Below are 24,989 nucleotides of genomic sequence, written 5' to 3' on the forward strand. Positions count from 1 at the left end.
TATTTGGGCCCGAGCCGAGTCTTCGAGTTGGGCCGAGCCATGCACACCCCTACTTCTTGCAGGTGCTGATTCTCCAGTTGAAATATGCCGAACCGAACATGACCTCTGCAAGTACTTGCAAGCGCTGATTCTCCAGTTGAAACATGTGCCCCTTTCTCCTGGAAGTCATTCCATACACACGAGCATCCCCGCACAATCATTCACATATAAAGCCCACGACTTAATATTCTCACATCGGCACCATAACTACTTACTTTTCGTCACTCTCTTGTAACCTTTTATTCATTTTATAATCACACGTGCCATGTTCTCTTTTCTCTTTCTTTCTTTCTCTTAACAAACCGAACTCAAATAATTTTTATTTAAAACTAACAGCACTCCTTATAACTTTTTCCAAACCTCCGAAACCACTTTATTTACAGCAAGTTCTTCTTTCATACAAAAATCATTTCTTACTTAACCATAATTTTTCTAAACCAACTTCAAAATCATTTCATATTTAAAATTCTTTCAAAAGACTAAAAGAATAATTTATTAAGTAAATCTCATGGCAGAGTCTCGAGACTTTAGGGAGAACGACAATTAAACTAGTTCTTTAAAATTAATAAACTCCTTGAATCATAATTCCTTAAAATGTAGTTCTTTAATCAAACTCAAAACATAAAGTCTTTCTTAATAAGTCAAAACTCAATACATGATCTTTTCTTAATAAATCACATTCAAAACATAAATCTTTTCCTAATAAATCAAACCAAATATAAATATGTTCTTAATAAATCAAAAACCAAATAATATAATTTCTCAAGTCTAACATTTTTCTAAATATTTCAAACAAAGTCTTAAGTTTCATAATAGAATTTTGACAACATCTCTCCTAAAACTCAGACTTTGCTACTCTTTTTGAGTCCTAACCGAACCATTCTCAAATTTTTTTCAATCATTTCCAATCACTCAAACTAATTCCAATATCAGAAATCATTTTCAAATCTTAATTCAATACCAACAAATCAAACCAAAACCAATCTCACCAGTTAACCACTCACCACAACGAAATTAGTCATAATCACAACCATAACCCAAACTCAATTCATCAATTACTCATATGACAGGTTTTCAATAATCAACTCACCATATTCAAATTAATAAATAACACCAGATTAATCACCATTCACAACTACAATTCAACAAATTTCATCACATTTAATTATATTCATAATCACCAACAATTTCAATTTCATCAATTTTCATTAATTAATCAAACAAAACATTTATAAATTATTTGCAGTTACTCAATAAACTTTAATGGCATTCGTAAATTAAAACCGTTAATTTTGGAATAAATTTTCTACTTTCGTACGAAATCAGAATCAACGAAAATTTTGGAGAAGCTTTCTGACCGAGCTGATGAAGAAGAAAATATCAGAAGTCGTTTGTGCCTTCTAAAATTTCAATTGGCCAAACTTAAGAAAAATAAGAGTTATATCACTGTAAATTTCTACCAAATAAAAGTAACGTCAACATATAAAAAAGAAGAATACGAACATTTTTATTAGATTAAATATTTTATTATAGTTACGAATTTGAAAAAATCAAAGTTGGAAGATAAAAGAGAGTCATGGTTTCTCTCCCTCACTCGGTCACCTCTTGCCATATTGCCTTGGATTTTGGTTCGGTATTCATTTAGAAAGAGGGAAAGGTTGTAAACATGTGTCATGGTTCCATGTGAAATAAAAATCATGTGAGTGAAAGAAAGGTTAGGTGTCAAGCTTATATATTCATATAAGCCACGTTTTTTTTTTTATTTTTTTTTTTGTTTTCTTAATGCTTTTGCCAAAAATGAATGAAAATAATAATAATAATAATAATAATAATAATAATAATAATAATAATAATAATAATAATAATAATAATAATAATAATAATAAATTTAAATTTTTTACTAAAATAATTTTTAATAAATAATTTAAATTAATAAAATAAGTTATAATCAAATTATACTTTAAAAATTTTAAAATTTTATTTAATTATTATTTTTGTTAAAAATAAATTTCTTAAAAATAAAATCTCAATATAATATAATAACTCATAAATAACTAATTATTTAATTTTCAAAAATTCGAAGTGTTACATCTCATGATCATATTAAAAGTTCGAGTATTACTTACTTCTAAATCTTTTTATTATATATTATTTTTATTTAATATTGAGTCTTTGCAAATATAAACCGAAACTTTAATCAATAAAACAAAAGCTTTTAATATTAAACCTTTTAATCACAAAAATATATATATTCACATAGTATTAAATATATAGACTTATTTCAAGATTCTCAAAAAAACAAATCCTACTCCAATAAAAACTAAAAATAATAAACGATGAGGGGAGAGTAAATTCTACTAACTCAACTCGTGAACATAATCTTCTATACTTCTATAACTATGCACTAAACCTTTGCACTTGTAGCTAAAAGGAGTAGAAATATGGAGTAAGAATTGGAGAGTTCTTAATAAAGTCGGAGTGTATAGTTATATTCATTTTATTATTTGTTATACAGAAATTCCATAATAGCGTACTTGCAATCCTCAACAGGTAGTCAATAACAACAAACCTTGTAATACAAACAACTTTAACAAACCAGAGATATAGAGAAAATCAAAAATCAAGAAGCACACACACAATCACAGACAACATATATCACAAAGAAGTATGCATAAACAAGGAAGATAAATAATGCATATGATGCATACCTTTTGTATAGCTGATGATATCATCTGTCGGTTATATAACCAATCCGACATATCCTGGTAGCTAGCCATGGACAGAAACTCCCATTACGGAGCAAGTGAATTTGAGCTACAATCCCCTTGCTACTACCAGCTTAACCCAAAGCCAGTGGAATAACTATTACTGCAGCTACTGTCTAGGTGGGTGTTTAAAAGCTCAACCTGGAGCAAGTGAAATAATTCACTACTACTGCTACTACCTAAACGTCACAAACACTGATTTGGAGCAAGTGGGATGAACCACAATCTTTGCTACTACCCAAATTTCTCATTCAAAAATTCATTATCATATCAATTCTTTCCTAAGCTTTCAAAATTTCATAATTAAACTCAGTTTTCATAATTCTTCTTCCTCATCTTATACTCGGAGCAAGTGAGACTAAACCGCAACCCTTACGTATTGCTCAGGTGTTTTTCAAATATCAAAATCTCTCTTTAAAAACAATTCAAATCCATTCCTCTTTCATTAAACTCTTTTTCTTGATAAATCAAATTCAAACATAATACTTTTCTTTAATAATTCAAAATTAGCCAATATAATTTTTAAAGCTTTTGAAAATTCATTTTTACTCCCAAAATAATAAAAAACATCCCAGATGGCCGTTCATATATAATCGAATCAAAATCTCAAGCAAATAACAATAATTCAACAATAATTTAACATAAACTCATTCAAACCCAAACAATAATTAATCAAACTAACGTTCACTTATCAAATTCACATTTAATTATTATAAAATTACCAAAATCTTACCTCCATACGAAATTAAAATAACGAAAACTCTGGAGAATATTAAACTTTGAAAATTTCTCCTTTAAAAAATTGGTACATCAAATTGGGATGTACCGATTTCAAGATATTAAACTATACTTTTTTTTCTTTAGTCAGGTTTTTTTTTATTGGATTTTTCTTGACAAGGTTTTTAATGAGTCAGTCCCCATCACAAAGAATTTTGTACTCTTTTTCTTTCACTAAAATTTTTTTCTATTGAATTTTTCTTTAGTAAGATTTTAACGGTGCATAATTCTAAATGGTCATCCAAAGAGGAGTATTGTAATAAGTATGAGGTAGGATGCCTATTTAATGTATGCGACTCAATTTTTTAATGTTGCTCAGGTTATCAAAAAAGATTACAATTAATTAAATTTGAAAATGGTGGCCTTATAAGTATATAAATAAGATAACTTAGTTAAGACAGAACACACATCAATAATAACAAACACTATTCTCCTTCTTTTTAACATAAACCAACAATTTTAGTAATTTTGATTAATATTTATTCAGTATAAATATTAAAGTATTTTTAATAAATAATTTTATTAATTTATATATACAAATTTTAATAAATATATAAGTATAAATTATATTCATTTATGTATATAAATTTTAGTAAATATAAGTATAAATTATATATTTTTTATATACAAATTTTTATAAATATAAATATAAATTATTATTGATTAAATACTAATTTAAAATAATAATATTTATTGTTTATATAATATTATAAGTTGTGAATATTGAACCATTTTTTAAAGTATCAATGGTCCACTCCACTACCATTATTATAATTGACATTGGAGTAACCTTGATTACTTTCACTAATTTTTTTTTTTAATTATCACATAAAGATTAGGGCTGTCAACGGCCAATCCAATCTATTTAGGTTTGGTCTATTAAGTTTGTGGGTTAAATGGATTAGTCTGTTTAAGTTTATTTTATTTACACATTATAATTTTTAATTCGGATTATTTATGCTAATTTGATAGGTTAAGCGGATGGATTTGTTTACCTTTTTATTTTAGTTTTTGAAATAAATTTTTACAAAAAAAATTTTAAGTCAAAAACCTTAAATAAGCATTATTTATGTTTTAGTTCATAAGTCGGATTTTCATGTTGAATTGAAAAAAATATTGGCCAAAAATACTTTTTTTTTTAATGTAAAAAAAATGACTCATCCGTTTAATCTGTCATTTATTTAGGTTAATTGAACTCAATCTATTTAATCCAAAATCTAACGGATTTAATTTTTAAAAAAAAGTTTATCTATTTAAATAGATAAATGAATTAGTCCGTTAAATTTAATTAACCTATTTTAAGGATTCAAACGAAGAAGAACAAAAAGGAGAGAATGCTTGAAAATGTCAAATTGGATTGAAGTTTCTCATTAGTTTCCAGACAACTTCATCAAAGAGGAAATCAGCTAAAAATATTTTTTACTTGTTAAAGTTCTTGGTTATGTCATATATATATAATTTAGAAGTTTTAAAATACATAATTTTCTTTGAGGACCCTTTGTCTGAGGCAAATGTTGACAGGATATATTTGACAATTGACTTGGTTTGGTCTTTTACCTCTAACAGTCTCTGCCTTATCAAAGACTTGGTCAATTATGAAAGAATTTTATACAGAACCCTACAAACAAGGTTTTGATGTTCAATTAATGAGCAATTAAAATAAGGATTTTTCAGATGATCTTATGGATGTTAATTTTTTGGGAGTTACTTATATAAAAACGTCTAAAATATTTTTTTAAGATATTTTTTAATAATTAAAATTTAATACGTATAATTAATTAAATCGTGTTATTTTTATCAAAATTAAGTCAGATAAATTAATTTAACTAAAAAATAGTAAATCAAATCTTGAATTGATCTAAATTAATAGGAATATTTTAATCATTTTTATAATAAAGATATTGTAGTCATTTTTTATAAAAAATAATATTAATTTAGTTCGGTTTAAGATTTGATTCACCATTTTTTAGTCAAATTAATTTGTCTAACCTAATTTTGACAAAATTAAGATAATTTAATTGATTATATATATAAATTTTAGTTACTAACAAATATTTTTAAAAAAATATTTTAAACATTTTTATTTAAATGACTCCCTAATTTTTTACATGACCAATTCACAAGATCAATGATGTCACCTGTTATTATTTATTTTAAAGATAATATCCTATTAGATATAGGAATGAATATAAGAAATAGTTTAGAGAAAATACCAGGTGATATAAGATTAGAATATCTAAAATGAGAATAAAATATATGATGCATAATATGAGCATTCATTGCTCTCAGTGCACACAGGAAATTCTCAATCAGAAGTTAGAAGAAGCAATAAAAAGCACTTAGAATTCTTTAACTTATAGTCTTCTACATGACTATACCATTGAATACATACACACAAAGTAATAAGTGGAAGAACAATAAGGTTTTGGCATGGACCCTAACCAGTTTTGTTATTAATTTATTATATATAGTACAAATACAACAAGCTTCCCTTAGAGATGGATCACAATTATCATTCCAGCTATCATGTACATTAAAAATCAGCTACTAAATCAGTTATCTTAATAAATTATATATAAAATATAAAATACTACACATTTAAAATACATGATAACTGATTTAGTGAGTAATTTTTTATACATCCGGAACCTTTTTTTTATCCTTGATCCTGTCTTTACTTCTTCCGGGGACTTTGCAATGATTTTGCAGCTCCCTCAAAGAAATCCAAAATATAAGCTTCTAAATCTTCAGCACTATATTTAACGTGCTTCTCACTAATCTGATTACCATGCCTCCCTACAAATTGTCTATAAGCTTGGACCACCTTCAAGGACAGCGCAATTCGCAGTTCTTCGCGAAGCTGAATATCTGGAATGTTCCAAGCTGTTTGGACCCTATAAAGATCCTCGAATGCAATGTAGAAGCTTCTTAACTTGTCTTTAAGAACATTCTTTGAGCCAACATTGCTAGTAGTTCCTTGCATTTGGATTCCATCATCTTTAAGAAAGGAAAGAATTGGACTCAAACTATGTCTCTGGTAATTCATTGCATGCTGCCTATACTTGGATTTGCGCTTTCGGATCCAATCGTCTCCGAAAATCGACCCAAGTTCATCAGATCCTTTAACCTTTCTAGCCATGTACTGGATGTTATTCACTAAGAAGAGGTGCTGCAAGGGAACATCTTTGTATAATTTGGATTTCTCATCAAGATTGAATTCTAAGATCGATGCCACGGACCGGAAGTGGCGCGCCATCTTTCCCTCCTCTGTTTCTTCTTTGTCCTTCAGAAGATGATTAAGCTTTTCGCCGTAGTCAGTTAAAGTTTCAAGATAGTTCATCACATATCTGGTTAAGGGATGGATTCCGCCTCCAACAAAAGGAGTTGATGCACCGTCCGAGGCAATGGCATGCTCGAATTCAAGAAACGTGGCCTTCACGCAATCGCCTAATCCGGTTATTGCCTCGAGAAATTCGAACCTAACGGACGAACCGGCCTTGTCTTGATACAGATCGGTAACTTCCGGTACAAGGCTTGAAAGGACCTCATACATGTCAAGAATCTTGAACAATTTCTCAGGTTTGCGAGGGCCAATTGAAACGGCTCCGGCGAAATTCAGAAGCTGCAACATCAAAGACTTTGATGCATCAACAAAACAAACTTGACTTACCGGTTCGCCTTCCCCAAAAATCCGGTCAGCAAGCCACTTCTCGCTTGCAAGATACACCCTAACGAAGATTCTCACGGCCCAAATCCACCGTTTGATCTTGGAATTCAGAGCAGTCCACTCCATTCTCAGGACATTCTCAATGCTTTGTTTTTCAATTTCAAGAATTGCCAAGCATTGTTCCAACGCTTCCCTTCGCGCCATGGTATAAGCATGGCAACATTCCTGGCGATAACCGGAAGCAAACATCAAACTAGCAATGCACCGAAGATGAAGAATCACATCTGGACTAACCGGATCGTTGATACTGTCTCTCCGGAACGATTCGACGGACTCATCACCGAACGACACCACTGAATTCTCATCAGAAAAGTCACCTTCACTTCTAAACGACACGTATTCAGGCTCAAAAGGCTGCGTGTTCTGGCTAAGCAAGTTCTTGAAGACTTGTTCGAGCTGAGACATAGCGGTTTGGAGAATGCTATAAGCTCTATGCAAAAGCTTATATTCTTTGTCCTCTTTGCTTAAAGTTGAGCTCTCTAACTTCTCAATCAACCGTCGCGTTTCGTCCGCGGCGTTCAAATACTCGCTCTGATCTTCCTCCCAGTTCATTATTACCTCCTCAATGGCGTTGAGCCTATCTTCTAGGCCTTTCTCCTTTGAACTCGCTATGCTAATTGAACGCAGCTGAGTGCCAAGATCTGCTAGAATCTTCTTCGAGTCGCCGGTGAGATTCTTCTTTGATCCTAATGCCCTCACAACGTGCCTAGCTGCGGCGATCAGGTTTTCCTCTCTTTCTAGCTCCGGAATCATAAGCTCGGATTCCTCAAAGGCCATGTTATACAAACAAAGAGAACGGGAAACAGAACAGAGCAGATTCCTTCACTACAATTAAGTTTTAGAAGGACTCACCAACCAAGAAGCCAATGTTACAATCACCATTAGAACAATGAGTAGGTACAAATTATTGCAAGAAAAGGAATAACCAACTATATTATGTTAAAGGTAGCAATGGAAAGGACTGTATGGAGTTTATTGACTTTTCACTATGAAGCACCGAGAAAGTATAACAATTATTGAGAAGAAAAACAGGACAATGGAGAAAGAAGAAAACTTTTGCTTTTTTGGTAAATAATAATAAGTGTCCATGGTTCAATTCGTGGCTGTGATTTGTGGATATGACAAAATATCAGATCAAACCCTACAAAAGTCTTGCAAGGTACTATTACTGATGTTTTGTTTCTCTGACTTGTTTTTATTATTTTGGAATTATTAGCTGCTTGACGCGGTTCAATGGGAAGATGTACTTTAATTCTGGAGTATCTTAAGTACGATACTGTTTGAAGATTGAACAGGTAAATGTTCATGCTTTTGACTTCTTCAGCTCTTGTCATTCTAAAATAAGTGTCCAAAATCAATGAATTGTTACACAAATCACATGTCACTCGGGTTTAAGGAAAAAGAAGGTCAAGTAAGACTAGATGATTTTAGAAATGAATTTAATTTTAATACATTGTGAGTGTAAAATCGTTATATATATGCATCCAATTATATAATGTTGTATTAATAAAAATAACTATTTTTTATATTGACTATTTGAATGGTTATCTAAAAGAACAGTTGTAATTATATAACTGTATAAACATTTTACATATTAGTGCATTAAAATTAAATTCTTTTGGAATAGATATTTTCAATTTTTTTATTTCAGTTGATTTTATAAATTATTAAAAGTTTTCAATGGCTTATAAAGAGTTAAATTTAGGGGTTTTTTTTAATTAGTCACTAAAATAAATTTAAAATTTGGTTCTGTAAAATGGTTATGTAAGAGATATTTTATTTTTGTCTTTTAAAAGTAATGTAAAAGATATAGCAGAGCAAAGATAAAAAGCTTGCACCAATATATATCTTGGTTTAGTCACTTAATATAATGTGACTTACATTCAGTCTTTATCATAATAATGATAAAAAATTTTACTATAATTCAAAAGAATTACTATTACCAAGTCCCTAAAATTCTTCTTAATCCTATCAAGGATCACACATAGGGCGCGGAGCTAGAATAAAATTTAGGGAAGGGCAAAGTTTAATTTTTTTAATATAAAGCGACTAAAATTAAAATTTTGAAGAACTAAACCAAAATTTACACATAGCTTATAAGAAAAAGTTGAAATTTAGGGGGTTATTGCCCCCTTTTTATGTATGAGTGGCTCCGTCCCTGATCACACAAGCTTGTTATTGAGTTTTCACTACTAAATTAACCTAATTTAGATTTTTCTGCCAAGTGCTCTCTCAACTTAGTAAAAAGAACTTCTAAAACTCATGACACAAAATAGAAAATATATCAAAAGAATTTGACTTATTCAATGACTTTTTCTCTAAATATATTTCCTTTATTTTTTTCTCAATGACATTTACTAATGCCTCATATATTTATCTTTTTCATGAAACAAAGAAAGATAGAATAAAAAAGTAACATATTCAATAAAAAAAAAGATAAGTAATAGAAATGTTCTAAGAAAATCAGATTTGTGTTTTTACTCCTTGCTTTTTTTCTTTTGATAACCACACTGATAAGTTATATTAATTTAATCTTCATCCTTGATTTTTAACTTTGTCTCTAAGTTTTATCATTTTTCTTTCATTAGTTTGATTAAAAGAGCCATTTCCAGGGCTGGAAGTGAGTCACGCCAGCTCATGAACCAGCTCGACCTCGACTTGTTAATAGTTCGATAAGCTGAACTCGTGAGCTGGTGAGCCGAGCTTGAGCTTGGAATTAAGCTCATAAAATAAATGAGTCGAGTTTGAGTTTGGATAAGCTCAGCTCATTAGCTCGTGAGCTGGCTCGATTATATATATATATATATTTATATATATGAAATAGTAATATATATATATATATATATATATATATATATTAATGATCTTAATTATTTAAAATTTTATATTTATTTTTTATATATAATTTTGATGTATAATATAAATAAAAAATTTATAATTTATTGAAAGATAGAGAATATATAAAATTGATCTTTTTAAATATTTTTTAAAATATATAAGTTATAATTTATTAAGATAGAATTATAGATTATGTTTCTATTATTTGAGCCAGTTCGTGAGCTCGAGCCAGCTCGTGAGCTTTCAGTGAGTCGAGCTTGAATTTAAAAAATAGGCTTAGTTGTTAATGAGCCAAGTCGTGAGCCAAGTTCAATTTTCGTGAGCCGAACTTGAGCTTGGTCTAGTTCGACTCAACTCGACTCACTTCCAGCCCTAGCCATTTCTTCCTTTCTTGTAATATTGTTTGTCCGTTTTGGTTTAAATTTCTGCAATTTTTTCTTTATTATTTTGTTCAATATAAACGGCTGAAACGCTTGGCCTTTCTATCAATAACAACATTAATATGAGGCTGTACGAATAAAAGATTCATCAAATAATATTTAGACTTTTAAATTCAACTAATTATATGTTTGTTATCATAAAAAATAATACTATTATTTTCTAAACTCAACTACTATAATTTGATGATTTTTAATTTTCATATGGAGGGGAGAATGGAGTAGGACACCAATATGTAGTGCATGCGTGTTTTACCAGGGTGTGGTATCAGGAGATCTGAAGGTGCGAGTTGAAGCTGCCCAATCAGACGGTCCGCTTTGAGAGTGACAACACAGACAGTCCGAGTTGTGCCATTCTCGCCACGTGTCGCACATGCCAAGTTCCCCAAAACGGTGCTCCTTAAATCCAACATACACCCTTCTTTTCATGCTTTTTTAACCCTAACGGATTCATTCATTGTATACCGTATCAGTAGGCTCTTCTAGGTACTTGGTCTATTTTTATTTCATCAAACTCGGCGAATCGAGTCTAGGACTCTTTTTCTCTATGGCTGCTGCTTTGCATCTATTACCTGATACTCAGCAATGACTTGTCTCACTACTAGTTAGGAGAGAGAAAAGCAATACCTGCTCCCGCACCACCTTGCGTACTGGAGCCATCGAAATACATTTGACATGGAGTTGTGGTCAAACGCATGACCTCTCCTCAACCTCTGAGTTCTTCAGTAGATAGGCGTGACGAGGAATCGCCTAGAATATAATATATAAATTGACACCGATTTTTATACCGTATCAGTTTATTTGCGATCCTTTTTTATTGTAGATTTCATCTTAGTTCTACAAATATAGTTTCATCTTGTTTGATCGTGGTTGCTTTGCACTGTTGTTCTTGTTAGCTATAAATCTTTTTGTTTCTAAGATGGAGCTATTTTACCTTGAGACCTAGGCACGCATTGTAAGGAAAAAACAAATATTATGTGATATATACTTGATTAACCATGCATCAGGCTTGCTTGATTACTTCTTGTTGATTTACTCAAGTTGCTTCTTATTGTTGTTATGTTGTTTACTATTCATAGTTCAATCTTCAAACTCAGAGGATGTCCTTAACAATTAACATAGAAAGTTCTTCCTTTTGTTTTTAATCCTGGTTTAAGGTTGCTGCCATATAGGCTTGTACTACAATGATTCTATAGTTTTAATAAAGTGAACCAATTATTTTGTTTGTAAACGGTGTTTATTTGCTGAAACTTTTTATGATTCTAATTTTAAAAATAATGTAAAAATTGAGACCCAAATGTATTCCTAATTTAAAAATTGAAAATCGAAAATACCTAACATTGAGAGGCACATGTTTATTTTAGTTAAACATTCATATAATTATTTAACAGTCATTTTTTCATGAATATACAATCCCATTTGGTATTAATTATTTGTGTTATAACTCAATTTTTGATTTCAGATTCTTTGTTTGCTGAACAATATTTTGCTATTTTGCTAGAGAACATCAAAATATAGCTGCTTTGTTGGAAAAATTAATGAAAGCAACTTTATTCTTTTTGTTGTGTTGAACTTTTCATGCTTTTTGATTGTTGTGTTATAACTTCTTTTATTGTTGAATTTTTTGTATCAAAATTTTTATTAGTTATTATGTTGTATGATTTTATTTATGACTTTGTATTTGTGAAATTAAACTTCTTATTTTGTTGTATATGTTTTTGTTAAAAATAATATAGGACAGAATTTTACTACAAATAACTAGAACAGAATATTTTTTTTTAATTGAAAAATTGAACAAACTAAATCAAACCAAACTTATTTTAATTGAGTTAGTTTAGTTCGGATAGTCTCAATAAAAAAATTGAATCAAACCGAATCGAATTATTAATATAAAATTAAATTAAATAATTTTTTTTTAAAAATTCGAACTAAACCGCACCACAAACACTCTAACCGCATCTAAAATTTCCGTTCTTTCTTTCTCCTCATAAATGGTGAACATACAAATTTCCTTCTTTTATTTTCCCAAAACTCCTCCTGTCCTATATAGATAATAAGAATGGTTCTGGTGTTGGTATGTGATAGTAAAAATAGTTGTGGTGTTGAAAATGGTAGGGTGGTAGAAGAAGGGAAAAAAAAAGAAAAAGGAGGAGGATAAGAGGAGGTGGGTATTTTTAGAATTTTATAATTAAGTTAGAATAGTTAGATAATTTGAGTAAGTCAAATTATTAGTTAACTGTTGATTAACAGTGTGAAAAGAGAAATTAGATCAATGGGTTAATTTGGGGACAAATTTCATTAATTGAAAAATTGAAGCACCATTCAAGGCTTATATATAATTATTTTTATGTAAAATTAATAATTACATTTTTTTAAAATATTTAATAAATAAATTTAATTTTAATGTATTGTTAATGTAATATAATTTTATATGTGTATTTGTGTAAATAGTCATTTAAAAAAATGAATTTGATTATACAATTATATAAAATGCTTTATACTGTCAGTGCATCAAAATTAAATTCTTAATAAATTTAATAATAATTTTAATTATTAATTTATGTTAATATAATTGTACGTGAGTTCTGCTTTTATTTAACGGATAAAACTTGAAAAATCATTTAACTATTTACTAAAACAATAATTCTAAAATGAAGAGATTTTTGCATTAAGAAAATAAAAAGAAGTGTATTCTACTTTAAGAAAATATAAAAAGAATTTTCATCTCTTTGCCAGTTTTCCTTTTCACTGTAGCCTGCGCTTTACTCAAATACTATTTATCTTTCTTTAAAAGCAGCAAATTAGATGTACAACAAAATTACGTATCAATTTTGTTTGAAGATAATCGTTTATTTTTTTAGATATTAATAAAATTTGAGTGTAACACTCTGTTATTAAATTTTATAATATTTTATAAAAAATTAGTTAAAATTAATATTATTGATATTTTGTATTTGTTTGGATGTTATTATTTTAATAAAAAAAAGATTTTTTGATAATTTTTTTATTTTTTAACGTGTTTGGCAAATTTTTAATAGTAAAAATAAAAGTATTAAAAAAATATCTTTTTTGAGAAGCCATAATTTACATCTTTTTTTAAAAGATTTTTTTCTCTTTAAAAAAGATGTTTTTCATATAATAAATAAACAAAAAAATATTTTTATATTGTTATACTCAAATATAATTGATAGATAAAAAATCTTTTTGCATGAGATACCCAAATATAAAATTGCTTTTACTTTTTCATAAGATCTTTTAAAAAAAGATAACTCGAAAAAAAAATTTTCTTAAAAGTTCACCCAAACAAACTCTTTATTTGATAGGAAAATTGATTATTTCAATTTTTTTTTTCAATTGTATAATAAAGTATAATTTTTTACTTTACACTCTTTAAATAAAATAAATATATATATAAAAAATATTAAATAATAAAAAAACATATTTTACTAAATAATTAAAAAAAAAGTTGAGAAGATCACCCCAAACATTTGGTGGTGGTCGTTGTATCCATCTCCAACGGCCTTCATTGTGTTTGAATATATAACACCTATTCTAATTCTATATATTTCTATCACTGCTTGCCACATACAATTCGACCGTTGTATTTCCCAATCTCTTTTTTTTTTTTTCTTTCTTCTAAACATTCACCCACCTTACTTAATCTTCCACCACTTTCATCACCATCACATTCTCAAGTGCCCTACTCATGGAAAACATGCTGAAAACGCCTCCAAAAGTTCCAATTCAAGCAAAACCACTCCAACCTGAACCTCAACCTGATTGCAAAACACCAACAACTCCACTAAGCTCCTTTAACCAATTGCGTAAACCTGTCACCCCAGATCGCCTTAGAGTCCCCAAGGCATTCAAGTACCCAGAAAGGTACGTATATGCATAAATAAATAACATTTATACTTTTTTTTTGTTATATGGTGTAACGGTTAGTGACACTATACTAGTTGAAAATTTTCCTAATATTCGTTTTGTTGTTATATATATTTATTAAGGTATACAAGCCCAACAGATTTGATGGTATCCCCTGTGACCAAAGGGCTTCTTGCCAGAACCAAAAGGGGTGGTGCACTATTACCACCACCTTCTAAAACTGAAACTAAGGTAGTGCATCACAATTAAACCTATATTTATAATTTAGAACATGTTTACTTTTAATTTGGGTGATTATTGTATTCAAGTGGGGTTCATAAAAAAACATAGATAATTAATTGGTACAATTATTGCAGATCCCAGACACGTCTTTGCAGGATGTGAGTCCTTTACAAAACAAAGTGCCAATGCTGATTGAAGAGAAGCTCAAATAAAACCTGAAGAATTCAATCATGTTTGAAGATTTTGTAATGCTCTACTACCAAAGAAAGAACTATATGTTTTGTGATAATCTCATCTCATTTTATATCTATTAGTCTCAAAAAAATGCTATGATAGAGAATCATACTGCAAATTTGCCTTATATACACTTAAAAGGTTAAGAGGTTGGAAAGTTAACTAAATATCAGTGATAATTGGGGAAGAAGATGCTCTTTTTGATTTTCTTCCCCAAAAGTAGTTTCACAAGTTTTGTTCATTCTTATAATCTAATCAATGCATTTAGCCATTTAATTACTTTTAATAACGAATCAATTATGTGGGTCTTATAAAGTTATTTAGAGCATTATTTTTGATAAACTTTCATTAAATAAATGGCAGTTCCTAAAATCTTTTGTGCTACTAAACAACTTTTCTAGATTAATTATGTAATTCTTTGGAGTAATTAAATTAAATGAGAACAATACTAATCAAAACAAAATTTCACAAGAGTATCAGACTATATTTATAGAATAATCAATTAGTTAGGAATAATAATTAAGTGTTAGTTAATTATTTTTTTTATCTTGTTAGCACATAGATGCATATATATAATGTAGGTGTCGTCTGTGGTGCCTAGTTACTATTGGTGACTAGCGTGACTATCCTAAGTTAGCCTGTAATCAAGCGATATGTGGCGGGTTGAATAAAAATGTTGACTGCATGAGTTTAAATTTGGGAAGCGGTAACTATGCTAATGACACGGTAATTATGAGCGGTTTCACTCATTTTGTTTGAAAAATTTGGGCCCAAACAGATACCACAAAAAAACAACCATCATAAATAGCAAGCCCAATAATATTATGAAAAAAAAAACCAATTTCCTAATCTCAATGACACTGGCACACACTCATCTTTAACCTCTCAAAGCCAAGACTAAAAACAAATGCCAAACTTGAAACCACCTGCAACTCCAACATCCTATTACTTGGAATGCTACCAGACATCGCAAAACTCCATGGACACAAACCAAGAACACAAGATATCAACTAACGCCCTTCGTATACCATCCAATCTAACCTACTTCACCTTCTTCCTCCTTATACAAAGAATGATCATCACATCATTGGGTTCCACAACAATCACTGTCGACGACAAAACCCTCACTCCACTCGAAAGATAACTACTGTTCTTCTTCCTCCGCTACATACAGATTGCATCGCCAGATGTTAACTTGGGACCTAGCTATCACCGGCAGTCGAAACAACCACCCATTCTCTCCAGAAATTTCACCCTACTGACAATCATACTCCTAATATACATCATGATTTTTTTCACAAAATTCCTGGGGTAAAAGAAACACAAGTTACCGCGTTTAATATGCTAAAACGTTAATGATACACTCTCACAATCCAAGTGTCATCATCCTATTGTATGGTCATTGGTCAACATGTAGTCATTTGTAGCCATCACTGGTATAGCCACCAGAGACGTTCTTATGTATTCTCAGAGTACATAGAATTATAGAAGTACATTATATATACGTGTTAATAAGAGAAGGAAAGATAACTAACTATCATTTAATTGTTATTATTAACTAAATGATCATTTTATAAATATAGTCTAATAAAGACGGTAATGTTAAGAAGAAAAAAAATTGTCTTATTTAATATTTATTAATTATTAATACAATTAATAAATGCGTTACAAAATTTTCAAGTAACAGAGAAAACAGAGAGAGTATTGTGTTTTTGATATTTGAGGAGAATGATTTTACACTATCTCTCTGTTCACTCCAAACGAACCTCGTACCATTGAACTGAGCCAATATCTCCATGAATCTGAAGTTCACAAACAGATCTTATTAAAAATGAAACAGCATCATCGATGTTCTCGTATCGCGCCAGATCAGGAGGAAGAGACTTGCCAGGCCAATTTTCAAGCCACCCTTTCAACTTGACCTTAAGTTCTTCCTCAGAAACAAACTTCTCTTCCTGCCCTGGTTCTAACAGCACATAAGTTTCCGTCCTCTCATTCGCCCTTCTTCGCCGCAGCCCAAAAACCTTATAGGAATTTTATTATTTAATGTGTTATAAATTTACTTGAACAGCTGTGAATATGAAATCTTAGTATATTTATACCTTTGTAATACTTCTGCAATCACTTGGAACTTGAGGCATTTTGTGATGGATTGAAGTACCATCAAAACATGTAATTAGGCCTGGTAAAGTTGTATGCATTATTGGATTTGGAATGAGGCATTTTGTTGTGGCTGCAAAAAGAGAAAGAAACAAAAAATAATACATAATGGATTCAAAAATGTACATAATATAAAACCAAAGATCAACACTAATAAAGACCAAAATACATAAGAGCATAACTTACAAGTTAAGGTGTGGACTCTAACATTGAAGAGCTGAGACTGCAAAACTCCTACCATAGCAACTATTTTGATCTAAGCTTCATTCATAGTTTTTGGTTATCATCCTTTTTCTGATATAGATGATGATAAACATAGGAACATTTACAATCACAAAATCTATCTATGGATAACTTCTTTTGTTATGCTTCTCTAAATTACCCTCCATTCTTAACATATCTTCAGCATTGTCCTTTTCTACACCTTGTCCTCTTCTCAAAGTTTCAGAACGTGATATTGCATTCAACAAACTAGTCCTAAAAAAAGAGTCAAAATTTTTATATTTTTTTAAATGTTTGACAAATTAGTTTCTAGTAAAATAGAAACATAAATTAATTTTTAACTTTAAAAAAATAATATATTAATCCTTAGTTTTTATATTCAAAAAAATAAAAAATAATTAATTAAAATAAAATTAATATATTCACTTTATTCCAACCATTTTCTAAATTTTACTCTTTTTTAGGGTTGGTAATACTAACTTTATCCGCGAGGATCTAATCTGACCCAAGCTGTTTAGATAGAATTGACAACTCGACTGGGACTGATTGAGAGCGAAATAGTCTTGACATATTATAGTATATAATTAAAAATTAATAAATTATTATACATATAAAATAAAATTGATAGAAATCGAATTTATATTATTCTTGTTTTTTAATTTTAACATGAATCTCATTGTGTTTTTGTTGTTTTTAATTTTAATATAGACTTAATTTATCTTTTTTATTTTATTAGTATATTTATAAAATATAAAATATAAAATAATTAAATATTGTATTTGATTAAAAAATTAATTTGTTATGAATAAAATTGAATAAAATCAAATAAAAAAAACTTTAAATTGTAATAAAATTAAAGTTAAAAAAATTAAATTTTAATAAAAAAATTATTAAACCTACAAATAAAATTAAAATAAAATCTAAATTCTACCCAATCCGATATCATAAGTCCTACTAGTCCTTTTCTAGAGGGAATGCAAATGACATAGTTCTAGAGAAAAAACACACACTTGAATTGGTAGAAATGAACTGAATCTAGACTATGTTTAGTATTCTTCTCACTGGTGACAAATCTTTGACATTATACCTTGCCTATTTTTGGCTTTACCTAATGCAAGTTTTAAGTGGTGGCATAATGACGTGGCTGATGGTTCACCATACTCGTCATTTCTTTATGTGACGATCCATATCTATATGGATAGATTTAAAAGCAATTAAAATCATGGAAAGTTAATCAATTATTATAATATATATCATAACTTATTCTTGTTATTTTTATTTTTATTTGTATAAAGAGGCTGTGAGAGTGACCCAATTTAGTAAATTGACAATCACGTTGCTATATAAGTGTATAAGATCCCGGGAACCTCTCTCTGACTATTTTTATCATTTGACCACTTTAGTCTTTTCTGCGTTTTCTTCATTAACAGAACGTTATCCCCAAAACCCAGTTTTTAAACCTTAATTAACCTTTGGAACCATTTCATGTTTGACCTTCTCTCAATCACTTTTCATGCTTAATTTTTCATTATTGTCATTTTCCATCTTCTTCTAATTTGGGGGCCCAAAAAAGGTTAATCTCTTTTCTGGGTCCTTGCAATTCACCTTCATGTTGAATTGATTTGAACGAATCAATTATAATTTGAAGCTGCAAGGTTAAAAGATTCAATTATGAATATTTGAGTAAGCTTCATAGCATTATACCTTAGTTTTTTTTATTTGGTGTTTAATTTCTACAATAAGATAATTGCTTACATGTTAGCTTTTTTATTTTATTTTCATTTTTTTAATGTAAGATAAAATGTTACATGTCAATGATAATTCAATTTAATTTCTTGTTGCAGAAGGATGTCTAATATCTTGCAGCTCTTATATATGTGCCTGTATGTATAAAAAAAAATAAGAAATTAGAACAAAAGATACACACAATTTCATTGTTGTGCCTCCTCAAAAGAACTCAAAAACCTTGGTAACTCCTTTTTGTTACAAATGTATATATGTTACATTTTACAAGAATTGCTTTATTCTCTTCAATATCATCTAATATTGCTACTTATCTTGCTTTTGTAGAGTTCTCAAATGGATAACAAAGGAAGTAGCAAGAAACTTAAAGTGCAAGTTAACCTAAACGGAGACGACAGCGACGTGGATTCTATTAAGAGATATTCTGTCTCTTCTCTATCGTCAGACTCATCATTAGATTCTGACGATAGAGAAGAGCCAGGAAATAGAAATAGTTTCGAACATAGTTATGATCTACATGTATATGATTCTCCCGTATGGAGCTACACAGGTGCTTCAACTACACATTCTCCATCTCATTACACAATGGAAAGCGGTTATGATCCGAACAGAATTCCAGCATCTGTGTTTGGTAAATCAAATCATAATGAACAATGGAGTGTTGCATCAAATGAATCTTTGTTTAGTATCCGATTAGGGAATGGGAGTTTCATAACTAGGGACATTTCTTTTGCAATGAACAATAATAATAACAAATCCGGGGAACTTTACAATGTTTCCATGCCATTGCCAACTGTTCAGGAAGTGAGTTATGAAGAAAACAACAACAGACACTCCGTCTCGTCGGATTCGTCGGACGGAAGTGTGGTTCTTGATTTGGAAAAGCATGAACATAAAAATGATGAGGAATCAAGAAAAGTTGAGACAAAAGTATTGGACAAAACAACAATGGATCATCATAATAAAGAAGCAAATAATGTCCCTATTGTGTCTTACAGATCCATGGAGAGCGGTCGTTCGTTTCAGTTTCCGATGTAAGAAACATTTTCATCATATCTTCTTTTATTATATTGGTGAAAATACAGTACAGTCAATTTCACGTGAAGTTGATAGTTAAGAGACGTTAAATGATTTGACTGATTTGACTAATTTTTCATCTAACGGTTCTCAATTATCAACTTTACGTGAAATTGACTGCATCTGAGTCTCCACCTATTATATTATGTGTTCTTATGCATAATCTCTTGAGTATATAATATATACGGGGTTTAGAAAATTTTTTCCAATAAAACACATTATTGAAAGGAAAGGTTAATTGCATTTTTCTCTATGAATGCTATGCCATGCAGTAATAGTATAGCCATGATAATGAGTAGGGTAAGATACGAGTTAAGTTCAATCCGCAAGTACAAATAATACTGCCAGCTCTAAGTAATACAACATAATTCCAGTATGGATGATCAATGTCAATCATTTATACTATTTATATTCATAGCTTAAAGTTTAATATCTTATTATAAGAATTAATCCATCACTAGTTATAGCACAAATGATTAAATGTGCAAGTCTATTTATTTGACAATTCATGGTGTTACCTGTATCTTCTCAAGGTTAAATTTTGGACAATATTTTTTAGCAGTTTGAAATTATTTCAGTTTCATTTATATTTTTGTTTAAATTATATTCTTCAAAAAAATTCTAAACATTACAAAAAGGATAAAAAATTTCCTACTATTAAGCATAGCTTTCTTTTCCTGATTTCTTTTAGATTAACAAATAATGGAGAAAGAATAAGTTCTTCAACAGTAGAATCAGAAATGCATGAAAAAACTGAAAACCAACAACAGCAGCCAGAGAAATCATCGCCGCCGTGGCTGCCTCCTCCTCCAAAAGCTAAAAAGGCATCAAAACAAGGTGGAAGATATTGCTGTTTTTGCTTCTCATGTTTCTGACAGATGATAAGTCTTCAAAATGATGTTGAAACAGAAAAACATTAAATGACTCTGCCCCTGTTTAAGAGTGCAAATGCAATGCTTGATTTTGATGGTAAGTGTCTTAAAACAACAGCAATAAGAGATTAAGATTGAGAAAAGATAGAAAAAAAAATGATTGTTTGGGAGGTAGAAAATTGAACAAATTTTGTACTAAACAAAAGTATTTGGTCTATTTCTTTGTTTGTATTATGAATCTAGAAACTACGATTGTGAAAAAATTAAAAAAAAATTGTATCTCCAATGTTTCGCCTCTGAACAAGTTTTGTATCAAAACAAAAATATTTTGTTTGCTTCTCTTCTCAGGCTTTCTATTATCAGAATCTCTGTATTTATGTTTTAACACACTTACCAAGATTTCAAAATGATGGAGGATGAAGATCAAGGAAGAGAATCTGATTATCCTGCCAAGTTTTACATTTTTTTCCTCCCACTTTCCTTAGATTTTGTTTGGTGGGAGAGAATGTGATCAAAGAAATAGTATATATATAGTGTTTTTTTCTTCTTTCTTTCTTTCTTTCTTCTTTTTTTTTTTTTTGTCCATGAATCATGAATGTCTATACTTGTAGAGTTGTAGTAATAGTTTACATGATTGTTACATGAATTTTCTATCCAAATAGGATTAGGATGGAAATTGATCAATTGCCATTATTAAGTTAATTTCGGATTTAGATATTGTAATACGATTTAGTCATTATTGTTATTCTTTTTCTTATTTTCGGGTGTAGCGTAGGATTGGTCTAGCAGTGAGAGATTTTAACTAAGAAAATTGCTATACTCCATAGTCCATACGTCTATTAGAAGCTCAGAAATATTCACATTCAATTTTGTTTTAGGCATAAAAATTATACTTTCTTTTATATTAAATTGTATTTTTTAATTTTTAGGCTAAATTTATAAGTTTATGTCATCCACTTTAGTGATTACTTTACTGGCCTTTCTCTCTTAATTAATGGTTTTCTCTTCGTGATTCTTTTTTATCTTAAATATTATTATCATTTAATTTTCTCTTTTCTAAAATTCTTTTAGATAAATATATTTAATCATAATTCACTTAAATTTTAATATTAATAATTAATTAATATTTATGTTAATATTTTATCAAGTTTTCAAATTGACACGGGACACACCGACACACAAATTTTAAAATTTTATAAGACACAGGGACACGCATACATATAAAATATAAAGTATTTTTTAGATAAAATGTAATGATATTTTTATCTTTTATTAATATTAAAATATAAATTAATTTTTTAATTATTTTTAATTATCTTATTTTAATTATATCAAGTGTTTAAAATATTTTTTGTTTTAATAAATAATAATATATACTATATCTAAATTTATTTTATGTTAAGAATAAGATTGAACTCGTTGACACGTGATGATATTTAGATATGTCCAAACGTGTCCAGTAAAAATTTTTTATTTTATATTAAGACACGTTTTGGACACAGCAGACACACGTGTCGGACAAGTGTCGATGAGTGTTGTGTCTAAAATATGTCCGACACGCGGACACGGCAATTTAGCGAAGTGTCTGTACTTCATAGGAAAAAGATTTTAATAGTGAGGAGTGCTACACATACAAGTCTTTTTGACTTACAAGTCTTACAAGTTGCTATACATACGGGCCTTTTAATGCGTTATTCAACCGTTTCTGTTTTCAAAGCGCTACACTCAGAACGGTTCTTCTTCCTTTTCCTCTTCCTCTTCCTCTTCCTCTTCCTCTTCCTCTTCCTCTTCCTCTTCTTCATTTTTTTTCGATTTTCCTATTTTCAAAGCGCTACACTCAGAACGGTTCTTCTTCTTCTTCCTCTTCCTCTTCCTCTTCCTCTTCCTCCTCTTCTTCTTCTTCTTCTTCGTTTTTTTTTCGATTTTCATGGTTTCTAAAATTAAGCTTTGAAATCGTTTTGAAGAAGAAGAAGCAGCAGAAGATGAGGAGAAAGAGAAAGAGTTCTGAATTATGCAACGAATTTTGGGTGTATTTTCGTAATCCTTTGGGTGTATTTCTATAATCCTTTTGAAGATAATGGAACTTCAGAAATACACTTAAACGATTACAGAAATACACCCAAAACGATTATAGGAATACACCCAAAGGATTACAGAAATACACCCAAAAGATTACAAAACTACACCCAAAGGATTTAAAAAATACACCCAAAATTCGTTGAAGTACATCTTATGCATAATTTAGAACTCTTTCTCTTTCTCCTCCTCATCTTCTGCTGCTTCTTCTTCTTCAAAAACGATTTCACCATGAAAAATCGAAAAAAAAACGAGAAAACAGAGAGAAAAGAACGTAAATGAAGAAGAAGAAGAGGAAGACGAGGAAGAAAAACGTGCAAAAACGAAAGAAAAGAAGAAGAAGAAGAGTAAGAGGAAGAAGAACGTGCAGCAAGAAGAAGAAGAAGAAGAAGGAGAAAGAGAAGGCAAAAAACGAAAGAAAAGAAGAAGGAGAAGTGAAGGTTGTAGTAGGCTTAGAGAAGGGGGGTTGAATCTATGCCTTCTTTTTAAGTTGCTGTTTTGACCTTTTTAGTAGAAGTTACAAATCTGATTCTGTTTGAACTCAGCAGCGGAAATTTATGAGACAATTTATTTTTGTCTCATGAATAATAGAAAACAGAACATGACAGAGAAGAAAAGGCTTACACCAGCATATATCCTAGTTCGGTTGCTTTGTGCTATGCAACCTACATCCAGTCTCCTCCACAAATATGGAAGAATTTCACTATAGTTAACAGTATTACATACACCAATTTCACACTCAAGTTCTAACCTAACTTGACATTGGCTATGCTAACACCTAACTATTTACTCTTAGTGCTAACCCAACTAAGAAAGGGATACCATACAGGAATAAGATACAAGACACTTAACCAACCTAAAGAAATCTGAAAATAACTCTAGGCTTTTCTCTCAAGTGTATCTCTCAGCCCTTTCACTCATGGCTTTTTCTTAAGCTTTCTCACTTTGCATTTTCTCTCAAGAAATTACAGAAAGATAAGCTTAGAAAAGTACATTACAATCAGAAAAACATGAAGGAGATTGACTTCAACAACAGCCTCTTTGCTATGCGAAAAAACAGATTAGCAAGCCTCTGATTCAGTTCTTCATACTGGCAGAATGCACCTTTGAGTAGGTTATACTGTCCAGTTAGTTGAACTTCTTCAAAGAGCTTTCTCAGAACAAAACTTTCAAACTCTGATTTTCTCTCCTTACCTCTGAATGAACAGCAAGCTCCTTTTTATCTTCATGCATGTTCCTTGGTTCTTCATCCAAGGTCAACACCTTGAGCCTTGAGCTTCACCAACTCACAGATTCACTTTTTCATTTTTAACATCAAAGAGTAACCTTTGCTTCTGACTTTTCCAAGTTGACCGAAAGCCATGAAGAAGTAACCGAACTTGTTTTCCAATGGTCAACCAAATCTGAACCCTTGAACACCAACTTGGTCCCCAAGTCTTGATTAAGACCGTAGATACACAGCAGAATAGGGCAGAGAACAACTTTCCCTTCAAGGCCATTTTCGGATAGAGCAGAGAGTAGGGAAGAAAGGATGTAGATCTGATGCATGCAAGATGATATGGTTTACCTTTCTTAAGCTTGATTTAGCTTGGGATTTCTGTTTCAGCTTCTGTGCTTCAAGCTTCAACTCTCTCTCTCTTGCTTCTTTGGTTAATGGCTTATGGAAAGAAGCTTTTCTTCTCTTTCTCTTTCTTGCTTTTTCTGAAATCTTGATGTGACTTGATTAGAAGGAAGAAGAGCGTTGCTTTTAGTTAAGCAAGAGAGAGGGAATTTCAATTCTGAAACCAGTTCGGGCTTGGATCGGGTATTGGTATGCATGGCCCGATTTAATTTCTTTGGTTTCTTCCTTTGCTTTTGCTTAGGCTCTTTATTTTGCTTTTAGCCCAATATTCTTTGCTGAATGCCTTTTATTCCA

The 24,989-nt window shown here is 30.2% G+C and overlaps 4 protein-coding genes across 4 annotated transcripts; 2 read left to right on the forward strand and 2 right to left on the reverse strand.

The window, feature by feature from the left end:
- Positions 1–5,984: 5,984 nt before the first annotated feature.
- LOC112716502 (exocyst complex component EXO70E2) lies at positions 5,985–8,559 on the reverse strand. The gene has a single exon (XM_025768424.2). It carries the CDS (start codon positions 8,083–8,085, stop codon positions 6,256–6,258), a length of 1,830 nt encoding a protein of 609 aa, XP_025624209.1. The 5' UTR covers positions 8,086–8,559; the 3' UTR covers positions 5,985–6,255.
- A 5,586-nt stretch (positions 8,560–14,145) lies between these two features.
- Positions 14,146–15,203, forward strand: LOC112716503 (uncharacterized). Its single transcript, XM_025768425.2, has 3 exons — positions 14,146–14,465; positions 14,591–14,699; positions 14,825–15,203. The coding sequence occupies exons 1-3, from the start codon at positions 14,290–14,292 to the stop codon at positions 14,900–14,902; spliced, it is 363 nt and encodes a 120-aa protein (XP_025624210.1). The 5' UTR covers positions 14,146–14,289; the 3' UTR covers positions 14,903–15,203.
- Positions 15,204–16,526: 1,323 nt separating this feature from the next.
- Positions 16,527–17,540, reverse strand: LOC112716504 (protein CHLORORESPIRATORY REDUCTION 7, chloroplastic). Its single transcript, XM_025768426.2, has 3 exons — positions 17,271–17,540; positions 17,027–17,157; positions 16,527–16,948 (listed from the first exon to the last, which is right to left on the reverse strand). Exons 1-3 carry the CDS (start codon positions 17,323–17,325, stop codon positions 16,676–16,678), a joined length of 459 nt encoding a protein of 152 aa, XP_025624211.1. The 5' UTR covers positions 17,326–17,540; the 3' UTR covers positions 16,527–16,675.
- Positions 17,541–19,022: 1,482 nt separating this feature from the next.
- Positions 19,023–21,793, forward strand: LOC112717948 (uncharacterized). The gene is made up of 2 exons (XM_025769866.3): positions 19,023–20,083; positions 20,818–21,793. The coding sequence occupies exons 1-2, from the start codon at positions 19,386–19,388 to the stop codon at positions 20,999–21,001; spliced, it is 882 nt and encodes a 293-aa protein (XP_025625651.2). The 5' UTR covers positions 19,023–19,385; the 3' UTR covers positions 21,002–21,793.
- Positions 21,794–24,989: the final 3,196 nt, after the last annotated feature.

The sequence above is a fragment of the Arachis hypogaea genome, chromosome 10 (assembly GCF_003086295.3).
Source record: "Arachis hypogaea cultivar Tifrunner chromosome 10, arahy.Tifrunner.gnm2.J5K5, whole genome shotgun sequence".
Taxonomy (NCBI): Eukaryota; Viridiplantae; Streptophyta; class Magnoliopsida; order Fabales; family Fabaceae; genus Arachis; species Arachis hypogaea.